Here is a 14,153-nt window from a genome sequence, read left to right on the forward strand (position 1 = left end):
AATATTGAAGTTAAACCATAAAGAACATCAAATCTCCCAAAAAAATACATAAAAAATCTACAGTAGGTGATATCTCCTCTTTCGATTTGGGTGTATTAACACCAAAATTACCACAAAAACAAGTAAAATCTACACATGCAATGAAACCTACTACTCACATTTCATCTCCTAGACAAATCCGTGCTGAAATGCGAACAAAGAAAATGTACGATGCAGAGGCTAGAGGAAGTGCTACACCAGGCGGCAAACAACTCAAAAGAAAGGGGAAAGAGGTATGTGTAGATGACGACTTTGTTGAAGATGTCCCTAAAATTCCAACAGTTAAAAAACCCAAGCTGCCTCCTACTTCCACAAAACAAAAAACGAAGAAACAGTCCAAAGAGCTCCCAAAATTGGTTCAGAAAAAAAAATTTGGTAAAGGTAAACATTTAGTATTTTCGTTTCCATTTTTTTAGTTTTGTTTTGGATGTAAAAATCTTTGTTTTAAGTGTTTTGGTAAATTGTAGATTAGTTGTCTTAATTTTCTAGATTTTTTGTAGTTGTGATTTAAAACACGGATATAATTGTAGTCGTGTTGTAATTATATTGTCCTTAGCTTTTGAATTTTGAAACAGAGTTGTAGCTACTTTTTGCTTCCTGCATTTTTGTAGATAATGTTTATATGTGTAGATGTCTTGTATGGTTTTGTAGTTATATGTGTGGGTTGGCTGTATTTTTTTGAAGCAGATTTGTATGTATTTTTTCTCCCTGATTTTTTTGGCAATAAGTGTAGTGATTATGTAGTTATATGTAGATATTATTTATATTAATGCTTAATTTATATGCAGTTTACTAATGTGAAATAATTTATCATTTTGTGCAGAATGGACATTATTTTGCCCCATATAATGTGGATTATGGTTGTGAGCACGTGATTTTTGTTTCGCGCGACAATCGCTCCAAAAGAAATAAAACAAAATAATAACAATTGGTCCTGTTGTACAATTTTTGGATTTTTACATGGCACTTTGTTAATTATTTATGATTTTTGCCCATTTTATTTTTATTAAAAACAAAATACAAAAAATGTATGTGTCATGCGTGATTTGAACCGTAATCTGGTTGTTAAATAGAAAATCATAAATAGGCATCTTGGTCCGTGATTTTTGCTTTGTTTGATTTTACCTGCTTTAAATATTTTGATATATGTGTGCAAATAATTGTATTAAGTGTTTATGTAATTTTAATTTAATTTACTTGGGTTTTGTTTTAAAAATAAAATAAAAAAAATATATAAAAAAATATATAATAAAAAAAAGAGATGCAGAATTGGGTTTAAAATCAGTTGGGCCTATTTTAATTTTAATTCAAGGCCCAAACTCAAACCCAAAACCCCATGTGTTACCCGGTCCAGTCCAGTTGATACCTAGGGTGTCCAAACGACGCCGTTTTAATCCAGTCTGATCTGGGCCGTTGATCTCAGATTGATCAACGGCCAAGATCACTTCTTCACAACCCATGATGAACCCGACCCATTTCCACCCGGACCAACCCAAACCCCCTTTAGATGAAACGACACCGTTTCCCCTAAGCCTTCAGATCCAAGCCATTGATTTCGATTGATCTGACGGCTGAGATCAACCCACCAATTCCATATATAAGCCCCTTATCATACCCTGCCCCCCTATCCAATACCCCAGCCTTCGTCCTCACCAAACCCTTCCCCTTCAAACCCTAGCCGCCCCCATCTCCCTTCACCAGAAACCAAGCGGCATGAACGTCGGTGACCTTCACCTTAACACCCTAGGACCACCTTGACACCCCGAACATGGATCCACCAACCGTTCAGCTCGAATCCCATCCCACCTTCTCGAATCTTCATTTGAAGATTCGAGTCAAAACTCAATCTACACCGTTTAACCCCAGTTTCACACCAGACACTCCCCAGACCCCCCTCGTGACCAAACCATGCTTGGTTTGGTCCGAATCTGACCAGGGAAGCACGAATCCCGGATCTAATTTTCGAAACTTTAAAGTTCCTCGTCGATGGTCCGTTGTCTTGTTTGAGCCGAAGAGATTAAGGTCTAATGGACCTTAATCGAAGTGTTTCTCATCTGAGAAACATTTCCATTAAAGTCCGTTCAGCCTTAAGAAAGGTCTGTCCGAGTCCGAGTTAAGGTTTTGATTTTTCGGGATTTAAGGTGAGTTTTGTTCTCTTTTCTTTGTTCTGTTAGTCCATGTTTGTTTAAAAGGCTGTTATTGTTGTTGTGAAATGGGTGTTTCGAATTTTACCAACTGTGTCCTGTCCACCTTGCCTGAACCTTTGTTGTTTGATTGAGTTTCTTCTTCTACTTGTTCTGATAATGTGTATGTATGTATTTGTTGTGCAATTAGTTGAATTCCAAATTTGAACTAATTAACTGATTCCTCGAGTACAATTCTGCTTAGTCAGTACAATTCGAATCATGTGTCCTATACTGTTAAATGTCTGATTTTGGTTTCGATTGTATGTGTTATAACTAATATAGTCGAGTCGACATGTGTCATCAATTAGTTTCAGCTGCCTGAACAATAACAAATCGATTTACTTTTGATAAGCATGGCTTGAATCACTTAGGAACTGAGTTTAGTGCTTATAATTGGTAATTTGAATCAGAAATGTAAAAATCAATGTTCTGTTTAGTCACAGTTCTGAAATTGGAGGGCATGTGCACTTATGCACAACATGTGCATTTTGTGCACAGCCTGTGCCCTGCCTAAGTGCTTTTGAATTAAATAGTTTGACAGCATGTGCTGTCAGACTACATCCTGCTGCCCATATTCTGCTTTAAGTTTTAGAAATAATAAACATTACTAAAAAGTTAAGCCTTCCAAGGGAATGTCATGGGGTTAATACTTAAATAGCTGAGTGGAAACTGAAAAGAAGATGGCACATGGGAGGGGTGTTTTTTTGGTCTAACAGGCTGTTAAAGGGCTGAGGTTAGGGCCTATAAAAGGGAAGAAGACCATCTGATATAGGAGACAGACATAAGAGGGGGAGGAGGAGATAGAGATACAGACACACAGGGAAATTGTTAACACAGAAAGAGAGGGGATTGGGACTGAACATTTGAGAGGAGATAGATCTGAGAGGAAGAATACACACAGACAGACATAAGAGAGAGGATAGATTTGAGAAGAGAGACCTGAATACATACATATTAACACACACAGACATATACAAGGGAGAAAGGATAGGAAAATCAGGAACTGTTTTCTTCGCATTGTCGTCTGGATTTCATTTGTTCTTCTGCTTATTCTGTTCCTTCCAAGTTTAAACTGAGCTCACTGGTTGTAGTTTGCATTGGGTTATTTCCTGAAGTTTGGTCTATCTGGGGTTTTCTATTTCCACTGCCCTGTTTGTTACCTGCTGTTACTGCTGCTGTTTCTATTGCCATTGTCATTCTACTGACTTCCTTTCTTCTTCGATTGTAAGCATTCCCAGGTACACACTCCTGAAACCTTGTTGGCCGAAAGTTTGAAGTTTGAAGTTGAAATAAAGAAACGAACATCTGTTTACTTTACAATCCTTGTGTTCAAAAATAGTTTGAATGGTAGCTTGGTCTGTATTTGTCTAAGTTAGTCCCAACCACGATTGCTCTGTATGAATTATGCACATCTTGATTGACATATTAGATAATATTGTTTGTTAGGTCAGACGTATTTTCAATGTGTATAACCATTAGGTTTCGATTTAGCTATGACAGTATAATATAGAATCGTGGCAAGCACCTGTACATATTTTGTCTAGACTTTTGAACTGTCAAATTTGTTATATTTGGTTCCATTTAATTTCAAGATAAATGTACCCCAAGCTAATTCTCATGTGGTGTTACGTTGATAGGATGACCATGTGTGTCAACCCTCTTGTTAGATTACTTGTTCCTATATAGGTTCGATATGGGTTTCGATATAGAGTCACTCTTTCGAAATAATGCAACTACTTTTTTTTTTGAGTTCAATTAACAGCAGCTTTCCTAATAAACAACTGATTTCATTTATCAAGCCTAAATAAGTTGATTACAAAGTTCAAACTTAAGGTTTGTTTAATGTAAATTTAGTATGAATTATCTGTTGCTTGCGATCCCCCCTTAGCAAATTAACGAAACTTATTCACTCCTTAAAGACGAGGCATGAGATAATTCTCACCTCATAAACAACCAATTAGGCAATCAAGCAAAAATTCGGATTCGTCATATATAGTAGAGATTTAGTATGTTAGTTGCTTAAACAAGTAAGTTTAGTATTTTTCCCTTTTTTTAGAGACAAATGTATTAGAAATGTAGCCACTTTAGGATATCCTTTCTAAAATAGAGACGAGCCTCGCCAAATAAAAATGCAAAATTGCGGGGCCCTCGATAAATAATCATAATAATTATTTAGAATTCAAGCTAGGCCGTTTAGTGAATCTCATGGCCCTCTCAAAAAATAATAACACGTTAGGCTCTTTAGGCGCGGCTTAATTAAATCATATTCTTAAATTCGGGTGCACATTGATGTGGCCCAAATCCAAATCTCAACGAAGTCAAAATGTGTTGACAATCACGGGCGCATTGATTGTGACGTGGTTCGAGATGCATTTTCACGACGTTGCAATTCTATAAAAATAAGTGATAATGATAAGAGCGGTTTAAACTTAATAAAAGCACGTAAGTCATAACATGTATTTAAATCAGATATTTAGCCATTATAACAATTTAAGCGACCGTGCTAGAACCACGGGATTCGAGGGTACCTAACACCTTCCCTCGGGTCAACAAAATTCCTTACTTAGAATTTCTGGTTCGCAGACTTCATTTGGAAAAGTCGAAAATTTCCTCGATTTGGGATTCAAGATAAACCGGTGACGTGGGACACCAAAAACCAAACCTTTCCCAAGTGGCGACTCTGAATTAAATAAATAATCCCATTTCGAATATTGTCACTTAAATTGGAAAAACTCCCCTCGCGCATTTATCCTTCGGGGCGGGCGCGCAAAAAGGAGGTGTGACAGCTCTGGCGACTCTGCTGGGGAAGTTTACCCAGAACTACTGGTTCAGGGTTCAAGAATTCGAGCTTAGAATAATTGTTATATTTGGCTTTATTATCTGATCTTTATTACATGTTTTTGCATAACGTGCTAAATGTTGTCTTTTACCGCTTTGATATTATCTGAACTGTATATAAACTGTGCCGAAACCCTTCTCTTCTTACCTCCGGGGAGAAGCTCGCTGGTCGAGACTCCCTATTCTGTTAGTGTCAATACCTGAAATAAGAAAGAGGTCGGACAAGTTACAAAGCCGGACGATCTCGCGGGTCCCCGGTACGTAGCCCCCTCCTCGACTCGAGTTGTCTGCTCGGGTACACAGTCTAGAACAAATGCCCAGGTTATAAACCTAGTATAACGAAACTTCATGCCGGATCCCTAGTAGGAACGTTTATTTGCATCATGTTGCATTTGACTTAGGGGGCTCAACACAGGGGTTGGGTCCGTCTAGGACAGGCAACCTGAAATGAAAAGACCATCCTGCTGCATTCCTATCTGTTTTGCGCATTTATTTGCTTCAGTTCCGCATGCTGACCGGTTTCTAAAAAAGAAAATAGCAGCGTAGGGAGATAATTACTTATTTTGGAAAAATAAAACCAATGTCCAAGTAGTGTCAAAACCTCGCCGGAATTTTTCTAAAAAAAGAATAAAAACAAAATTTGTCTTCTTAGTTTGAGTTATTAAAAAAAAATATATAAAATTTTTTCTTTTTTTTATCACTTCCAAAAAAAAAGAGAAGGTATTTATTTAAAAGTAAAAAAAAACGGAAATTCATAATTCAAAAAAAAATGTTGTCTCTTTCGTAGTACCCCTTTTATAAATTCAGACTAATAGTCCAAATATTTCCTAAAAAAAAATATATATAATAATATTTTCTTTAGTCTTTATCTCTTTGCAAAAGAAAAAATATAATAAAAATACGTATTCTTGATTTCTAGGTTTATTTGATTTTTTCTATTTATGGTATTCCCGAACTACGCCGGTTTGATTCTCACCGGATGTGAGATACGTAGGCAACCCTCGTCGGGTTCAACCCCATTTTGCTAAAATAGCCAAAATCAATAAATAAATAAATAAAAAAAAGAAAAATGTCAAATTTTTAAAGATTCATAAATAAGTCAGGTGACGCTGTTTTGTCATAAATAGCCGAATGATTTCGAAAAGGGACGCCGAAAGGCTGACTTTGCATAAACAGCCACCTTTGGGTCTTGTTTAGCATTTTTGTCCAGTTGACCCACACAGCCTTAAAATCTTCGTCCCCGAAGTGTTTAAAGGCCGTGTTCAAAACTTGATCCCCTCTGTAAAATATTTTGAGTCAAGTCATTTTTTGTTAAAATCACCTTAATAAATGTGCAGGATGAGCACGATGCAAAATGAACATTTTTCAATAATGACCAAAATCCCTGTCAAGTTACGGCTATGGTGGAATGATCTAGGTGTTGAAGGACAAAATGAGGTTAAGAAATATCTGAAAGGTCTTGTGGGTTTGTTGGAAATCCAGCCTCGGGGAGATATCATAAGAGCTTTGGTTACCTATTGGGACCCGGCGCACAATGTTTTCCATTTCTCTGATTTTGAACTCACCCCGACTTTGGAAGAGATGGCCGGATACATCGGGAATACTGAACTTCCCTTGAGGGAAAAATACTTGGTCGCCCCAAGAGTCGTCACGGTACATCGGTTCCTAGATTCATTGAAGATACCTAGAACAGTCCACAACCCGGATCTGGCAGCCGGATTTTGTACTTCATGCTTCATATATGATAGGTACGGTCATGAGGAGGGATTCAATAATCCAATCAACAAACTGTGCAGCAAAGGAGTTCGTCAGAAGTGGGACAAGCACAGATGGGTAGCGTTCATGATGATGTTCCTGGACCTTCTGGTATTTCCAAGGAAAGACGGAAACATTGATTTGAAGATATCCGGGGTCGTCAGCACTTTACTCACGCAAAGTGACAGTACTCTCGCGCCTATGGTGGTATCTGACATCTTTCGAGCTCTTACAGCTTGTAAAGCTGGGGGAAATTTCTTCGAAGGTTGTAACTTGCTCCTACAGATATGGATGACCGAGCACCTCTGCCATCATTCCGAGATTTTGAGCCATGGTTTCCCGGAAAAGACCTGCATAGAAGAATCTTACACGAGAACCAAAGAGATCAGTTTGCCCAAAGGAGTCCTGGCATGGACCTCGTTCTTTCAAGCTCTTACTGCCAGCCAAATACAATGGACGTTGGGATGGTTGCCTGTTGATGAGATCCTATATATGTCTGCAGCTAAAACTCATTTCTTACTAATGGGGCTTAAGAGCATTCAACCTTACGCACCCTGCCGAGTTTTGAGACAGTTCGGAAGATGCCAGACAGTACCTCATGAGGAAGATCTTAGCACTCAAGCAGTTGAGATAAGTCCTAACGGACAATTCCCAGAAGCGAAGATTCGCCAAATCTGGAGTGAGTGTCAATATTTGAAATCAGATACTTGCGTGCGGGATCGAGCCAAAGGAGAGACGGCGCCAGGTTACCTTGCATGGTATAGAAGGGAACTTGAGCATGAAAGGCCAGCTAAGAGACCCCACATCCGGAATTTCACCGAATCATCGCAAAGACAGTGGGATTGGTTAGCGATGGAAAGAGGCTATTGCGCCGAAATCAGCAGGTTAAAACAACAAGTGGGAAGCTTGAAATATGAGCACAACATACAAGTTGCTACCAATCTGGGAGAGCGGAACAGGTTAATTCAGGAAAACGAAATGCTCAGAGCCCAGATCAAACAGATAAGGGTGGATGCGGATAAACAGCCAAGGTGTCGATCAGACGAGCAGCTGATAAAAAGGCTAAAAAGTGAAATCAGGGAATGGCAAGATGGTTTGGAGAAATCTGAAAACGTCATAGCAGAGCTCAGGGCACAGTGGGATACAAGAGCAGATGAGCATCGCCGATACCTGAATCAATTGGAAGGCGACCACGAGAAGACTGTTGCTAAAATGAAGAGAGAGATGGCTACACTTGAGATCAAAGCAGCTAATCAGGCCAAGGATTTCCAAATTGAGAGCAGATACTGGTACGACTCAATAGCCCAGATAAAGTTGGAAGTACGGCGACTGAAGCATCAGCATATACAGGATGCTCAAGTATTCAAGATATGTAGCGATCAGATAAAACGCCTACTCGTAGAGAAAAAGCAAACCAGAGATAGGATCAAGGCCATTGCCCATGCCATCACCAGACGATGTCTACGATGTGAGAACATGTCCAGCGTTACCGTCCTCTCGGCAGTAATGGGTTATGTCAAGCAGACTATGCATGAGCTGGAGCAACTTGAGAGAGATCTCACGCCTAGGACCGCGGTGAGGCCGAACGATGCCCCGCGGACACCAATTTTCAAAACCATAATGCACTCATAGGTCAAATCTGTATCTTAGCATCTTCTGCTTGTTTTTCCCATCAGGGTGATTTTTAGTCTATTTTGAGTCTAGGTTTATTTTCAAAGTTCGCTTTTTCTTTTGCAAAATGTAGTTTGTAATAGACCATTTCAACAATAAAGAGGTTGCTTCTTTTATGCTCATTTGTGTTTTTCGAACTACGTAATGATCTGATTCACGTAGGCATCGTGATACGTAGGCAATCCTCATCGGATCCGGTCGCATTTCTTTTACTGCAAAATAATAAAAAAAAAACATAAAAGAAAAACAAAAAAAAGAAAAAGAAAAAAAGAAAAGAAGGGGAAAAACTAATAAGAGGAAAAATGTCGGAATGACGCATGCTCTCGTAGCAAACATATAGTAATCCACTTAACTGTATAGGTGCATCATGCCCAACGTGAGATTAACTATCTGTTATTTGCTGCAAATTAACCGTGCGTTTGTCGATGAGTATCCCAGGGTTTTTTGGAAAGACGGTTGGTTTGGTGAAAGTCTGGACTCGCACTCATACTTCACGAGGTCAAGGAGAAGTGTTCAACTACCTGTTGTTAGGACCAGAAGCAGTACTCACACTTACTTCACCAGGTCAAAAGGAAGTGTGGAAATGTCTTCAGAAATTCCATTGCAAACAACCCCTGTTTCCGAGGAAAGCTCGATCTCAGCCGTCCTCACACCTGAATCCGCAACTGCGGAGGAAAATAGAATCCTACGGCTCCGCATGTTGGAAATGCTGGACGATTGGAATAATGGGAAGGAGCCGCCAAGTGTCGTCCTCGGATTCCCTGAATTATTCTCCAGGTCAAGTGGGACTTCTAATGTCCCCATAAATTATCCTGCTACCCCATTCGGGTACCCAGCCACCTCAGCCTTCTCTGCTGGATCGCCTTCTGAGCCTCATCCCCGAATGTCATCCACTGATGCAAGCATGAACATCTTTACTGCATCGCCTTGCCCGATTACGGCACAGCCTACCACGTACAAACCAAGCTTTGACTCATCCTCTTTTACATTCCAAGCACCATCGTTCTCAATAGAACCAACTAGGTTCTCTACCAGCACTAATCCTCTACCGCCTCAGTGCGAACTTGCACCCGGGCAGGATCAGAACCCCAGAATTGCAGAACAAAATGAGATTGCCAAGAGAATGAGAAGCCTTGAACAAAGTTTGAAGAATATGCAAGGATTGAGCGGACAGAAGAGCGTCTCTTACGCCGACCTGTGCATGTTCCCTCACGTGCACCTGCCAGCGGGTTTCAAGACCCCGAAGTTCGAGAAATACGATGGGCACGGTGACCCCATTGCACATCTTAAGAAATACTGCAACCAATTGCGGGGAGCCGGCGGAAAAGAAGAACTGCTAATGGCATATTTTGGGGAAAGTCTAGTAGGGATAGCCTCGAAATGGTATATGGACCAGGAAATGTCCCGATGGCATATATGGGATGATCTCGCCAGAGATTTTGTGAAACAATTCCAGTATAACATCGACATTGCGCCAGACCGAAATTCGCTGTCGAATTTGAAGAAGAAACCTTCAGAAAGCTTCAGGGAATATGCTATTAAGTGGCGTGAACAGGCGTCATGAGTGAAGCCTCCCATGGATGAAGTGGAAATGGTCACTACTTTTCTCCAGGCTCAAGAATCTGACTATTTCCAAAACATGATGTCAGCCATGGGTAAGCCATTCGCGGAAGCGATCAAGATTGGAGAGATGGTAGAAAATGGTCTGAAAACAGGTAGGATTCTGAGTCAAGCAGCCATAAGGGCAACCTCCCAAGCCGTCCAAAGCGGGTCCGGAGGAATGACCAGAGGGAAGAAGAAAGAAGAAACAACTATGGCAGCCTCGGAAGTAAGGGAGTATCGTCATCCCAGGCTCCGTTTCCCGGAAAGAACCCCACAACACTATTTCCCCCACTCCAATTTGGCATATGCTCATCAACCTTATATGGTCATGAATGCCCAACCTTATGCCCATCCACCACAACAAGCCAACCGAGGCCCAGCTCCACCTCCCAGAAATCAGCCCCCTTACCGCAACCACTATAACCCACAACCCCCACAGAATAACTTTCGCCCTCAGGAGCCACCTCGACGGCGGACTTTCACGCCCATCGGTGAACAATACTCTACTTTGTTCCCTAAGCTAGTCCAATTGGGTTTCTTGCAACCAATCCCTCAAACAAGGCAAAACCCGACATCACCTTCTTACAAAGCTGGAGTCAGATGCGCCTATCATTCAGGGGCCGAGGGACATGATACAAATGACTGCTGGTCGTTGAAAAGAGTGGTCGAAAATTTGATAGAGCAAGGGAAAATATTGCTAAGGGACGAGGAGATCCCGAATGTAACTAACAATCCATTACCTGCTCACAATAATAGGCCGCTGATCGGAATGATTTGCGAAGACAAAGAATTTGACCCTGCTCTGAAAGCCATAATTGCCATTGTCGACACGGGGAAGAGGCCTGAGACAGACCAGAAACCAGAAGAGGGGGAGGAGGCCAAAGCTATAAATAAAGAGCCTAAAAAGAAGGTGGAGAAAAAAGTGGTACCTGTCACACCTCCTTTTTGCGCGCCCGCCCCGAAGGGTTAGATGCGCGGGTGGAGTTTTTCCAATTTAAGTGACAATATTCGAAATGGGATTATTTATTTAATTCAGAATCGCCACTTGGGAAAGGTTTGGCTTTTGGTGTCCCAAGTCACCGGTTTATCTTGAATCCCAAATCGAGGAAATTTTTGACTTTTCCAAATGAAGTCTGCAAACCAGAAATTCTAAGTAAGGAATTCTGTTGACCCGAAGGAAGGTGTTAGGCACCCTCGAATCCCGTGGTTCTAGCACGGTCGCTTAAATTGTTATAATGGCTAAATATCTGATTTAAATACATGTTGTGACTTATGTGCTTTTATTAAGTTTAAACCGCTTTTATTATTATCACTTATTTTTATAGAATTGCAACGTCGTGAAAATGCATCTCGAACCACGTCACAATCAATGCGCCCATGATCGTCAGCACATTTGGACTTCGTTGAGATTTGGATTTGGGTCACATCAATGTGCACCCGAATTTAAGAATATGATTTAATTAAGTCGCGCCTAAAGAGTCTAACGCGTTACTATTTTTGAGAAGGCCATGAAATTCACTAAACGGCCTAACCCGAATTCTAAATATTATGATTAGTTGTTGAGGGCCCCGCAATTTGTATTTTTTATTTGGCGAGGCTCGTCTTATTATTTACGAGAGATATCCTAAAGTAGCTACATTTTCTATTATGTTTGTCTCTAAAAAAAAATAAAAAAAAAGAAAAGGGTACGTGCTAATTTACTTAACCAAATCCGGATTTCCTGTCAATCATTTGATTCATTTGGTGAATTGTTTGCAAGATGAAAAACACAGTATTTTGCGGACCCTGTTTTTGATTTTAATGAAAATGACATACAGGCTGGTGAAACGCTACATACTCCGAACATTTCTTGAGTTGAATTTAGCTAAACTTACTAAGATTAAAGGGATTAACTACTAGGCATTGTTACTAATGGGATTTGAATGTGGTCTTAGGTACTACCTAACGAGACACGGCAAAAGGACTAAAATAAAACAAAGCAGCATAATATAAGTTTGGGGTATCTATACCCCGTATTAACAAAACAACTACAAACTAAATCATGAAAGACCAAACTCAGATGAGTGTTAGTTAACATACATTTCGTACTGTTGAATTGTAAACTAACAACTACACAGGCCCATTAATATACCACAAATATTACAACAAATAACTCTGAACTTCTTCAACCCTTTTTCATTTCATGCTTTCAAACCGTTTCGGTTACACCAATATGGGGACTTGAAATGTGTACCTGGAAATACTGGAAATACTGAAATGCAAAGGAGAAGGAGAAAAAGGTAGGGAAATCAGCAGCAGCAAGAAACAGAACTAGCAGTAGCAGCAGGAAACAGAATAGCAGCAGCAAAAACCAGAGTAACAACAACTATCAGAACAGCACAACAGAAAGGATTCTATTGCGAGGTGGAACTAGAGTTGAAGAAGAAACAGCCAAATGAAACAGCACACAGTGTGATGGCAACAACACTCCAGACAATCCAATTCCGGGATATACCAAATGCAACAAAACACTAACAATAAACTCGATTGAAACTTAGAAGAAGCAACACTGCCTAACGTATTGACAACAGATGAACTTCAGACAAACAAGACCAAGTTTCTGATTTCCTAATCTGTTTTATCTCTTTCTTGCTCTCTTTCTATTTCTGTATCTATGTCTATCTATCTGATCTCTTCTTTTTCTTTTATCCTCACAGTGTATGTCCTCTCTTTAATATCAGGTGGTATCTTTTCTCTTTTTACTCTCTTCTGTGTATCTCTCTCTATCTCCTTTTTTTTTTCTTTTTCAGATGTCCTCTAACCTCTCTTTATAAGCCTTCACATTACCCCTTTTAACAGCCTGTTTTAGAATATCATCACACCCCTCCCATGTGCCTTCCATTTTCAGTTCCACTTTAGCTAATTAAGTATTAAACCCCATCATTCCCTTGGCAGGCTTAACTTTTAAAAGGTTTAATACTTTTAAACTAAAGCAAGGTATGGGCAGTAGAATACATCTGACAGCATATGCTGTCAAACCATTTTTAACTCAAAAAACTCTTTTATGCAGGAAACAGGCTGTGCACAATGCACATGCTGTGCACAAGTGCACATGCTGTGCACAAGTGCACATGCCATCAACTCAGATTTCAATTACAGATCAGGCCTTAGGTTTCTGAAATCATGTTAACAACTATAAGAAACCGAACTTGGTTCTTAGTTGATTCAGGCAAATGTTCAACAGAAGCAAATCGATTTATTTCGTTCAGGCAGTTGAAACTAATTGACGACTCATGTCGACTCGACTATATTAGCATTAACATACGCAATCGTAGCCAAAAATCAGACATTTAAACAGTATCGATACATGATTCGAATTATACTGACTAAGCAGAAATATACTCGAGGAGTCAACTAGTCAGTCAAAAATTGAAAATCAACTACTTGCCCAACACTTACATACACACTATCAGAATAGGAGGGGGATTCAAACAAACACAGAGGTTCAGGTAAAGTGGACAAACAAATGTTGATAAAATTAAAACAAACATGAACCGACTTTTAAAACAAATCACACGGACTAAAACAAGTAAAGGAAAGAAAGCAAACTCACCTTAAAACTCGAAAAATCAAAAGTTTGAACTCGGATTTGGACAGACTTTTCTTAAAGCTGAACGGACTTTAATCGAGAAACACTTCGATTAAGGTCCATTAGACCTTAATTTCCTTGGTTCGAGCAAGACACGGACCAGTGACGAGGAATCACCCAGTTCCAAAACTCAGATCTGGGATTCATGCTTCCCTGATCAGATTCGGACCAAACCAAGTATGGTTTGGTCACGAGGGGGGTCTGGGGAGTGTCTGGTGTGAAGCTGGGGTTAAACGGTGTAGATCAAGTTTTGACTCGAATCTTCAAATGAAGATTCGAGGACCTAGAGGATGATTCGAACTAAACGGTTAACAGGTCTATGTTCAGGGTGGTGAGGGGGTTCTATGGTGTTCAGGGCGAGGTCACCGGCGTTCATGCCGCCGGGTTTCATGGTGAAGAGTACAGGGGCGGCTCTAGGGTTTGGGGTTTCTGGT

The 14,153-nt window shown here is 40.1% G+C and overlaps 1 protein-coding gene across 1 annotated transcript in view; it reads left to right on the forward strand.

The window, feature by feature from the left end:
• Nucleotides 1-203: 203 nt before the first annotated feature.
• LOC142174327 (uncharacterized) overlaps nucleotides 204-14,153 on the forward strand; it is a 46,108-nt gene continuing 32,158 nt past the window's right edge. Inside the window, exon 1 of the mRNA XM_075240106.1 lies at nucleotides 204-420. Coding sequence (XP_075096207.1) covers nucleotides 204-420 — 217 coding nt within the window. The remainder of the gene's footprint in view (nucleotides 421-14,153) is intronic.

Source organism: Nicotiana tabacum, chromosome 20 (assembly GCF_000715075.1).
Source record: "Nicotiana tabacum cultivar K326 chromosome 20, ASM71507v2, whole genome shotgun sequence".
Taxonomy (NCBI): domain Eukaryota; kingdom Viridiplantae; phylum Streptophyta; class Magnoliopsida; order Solanales; family Solanaceae; genus Nicotiana; species Nicotiana tabacum.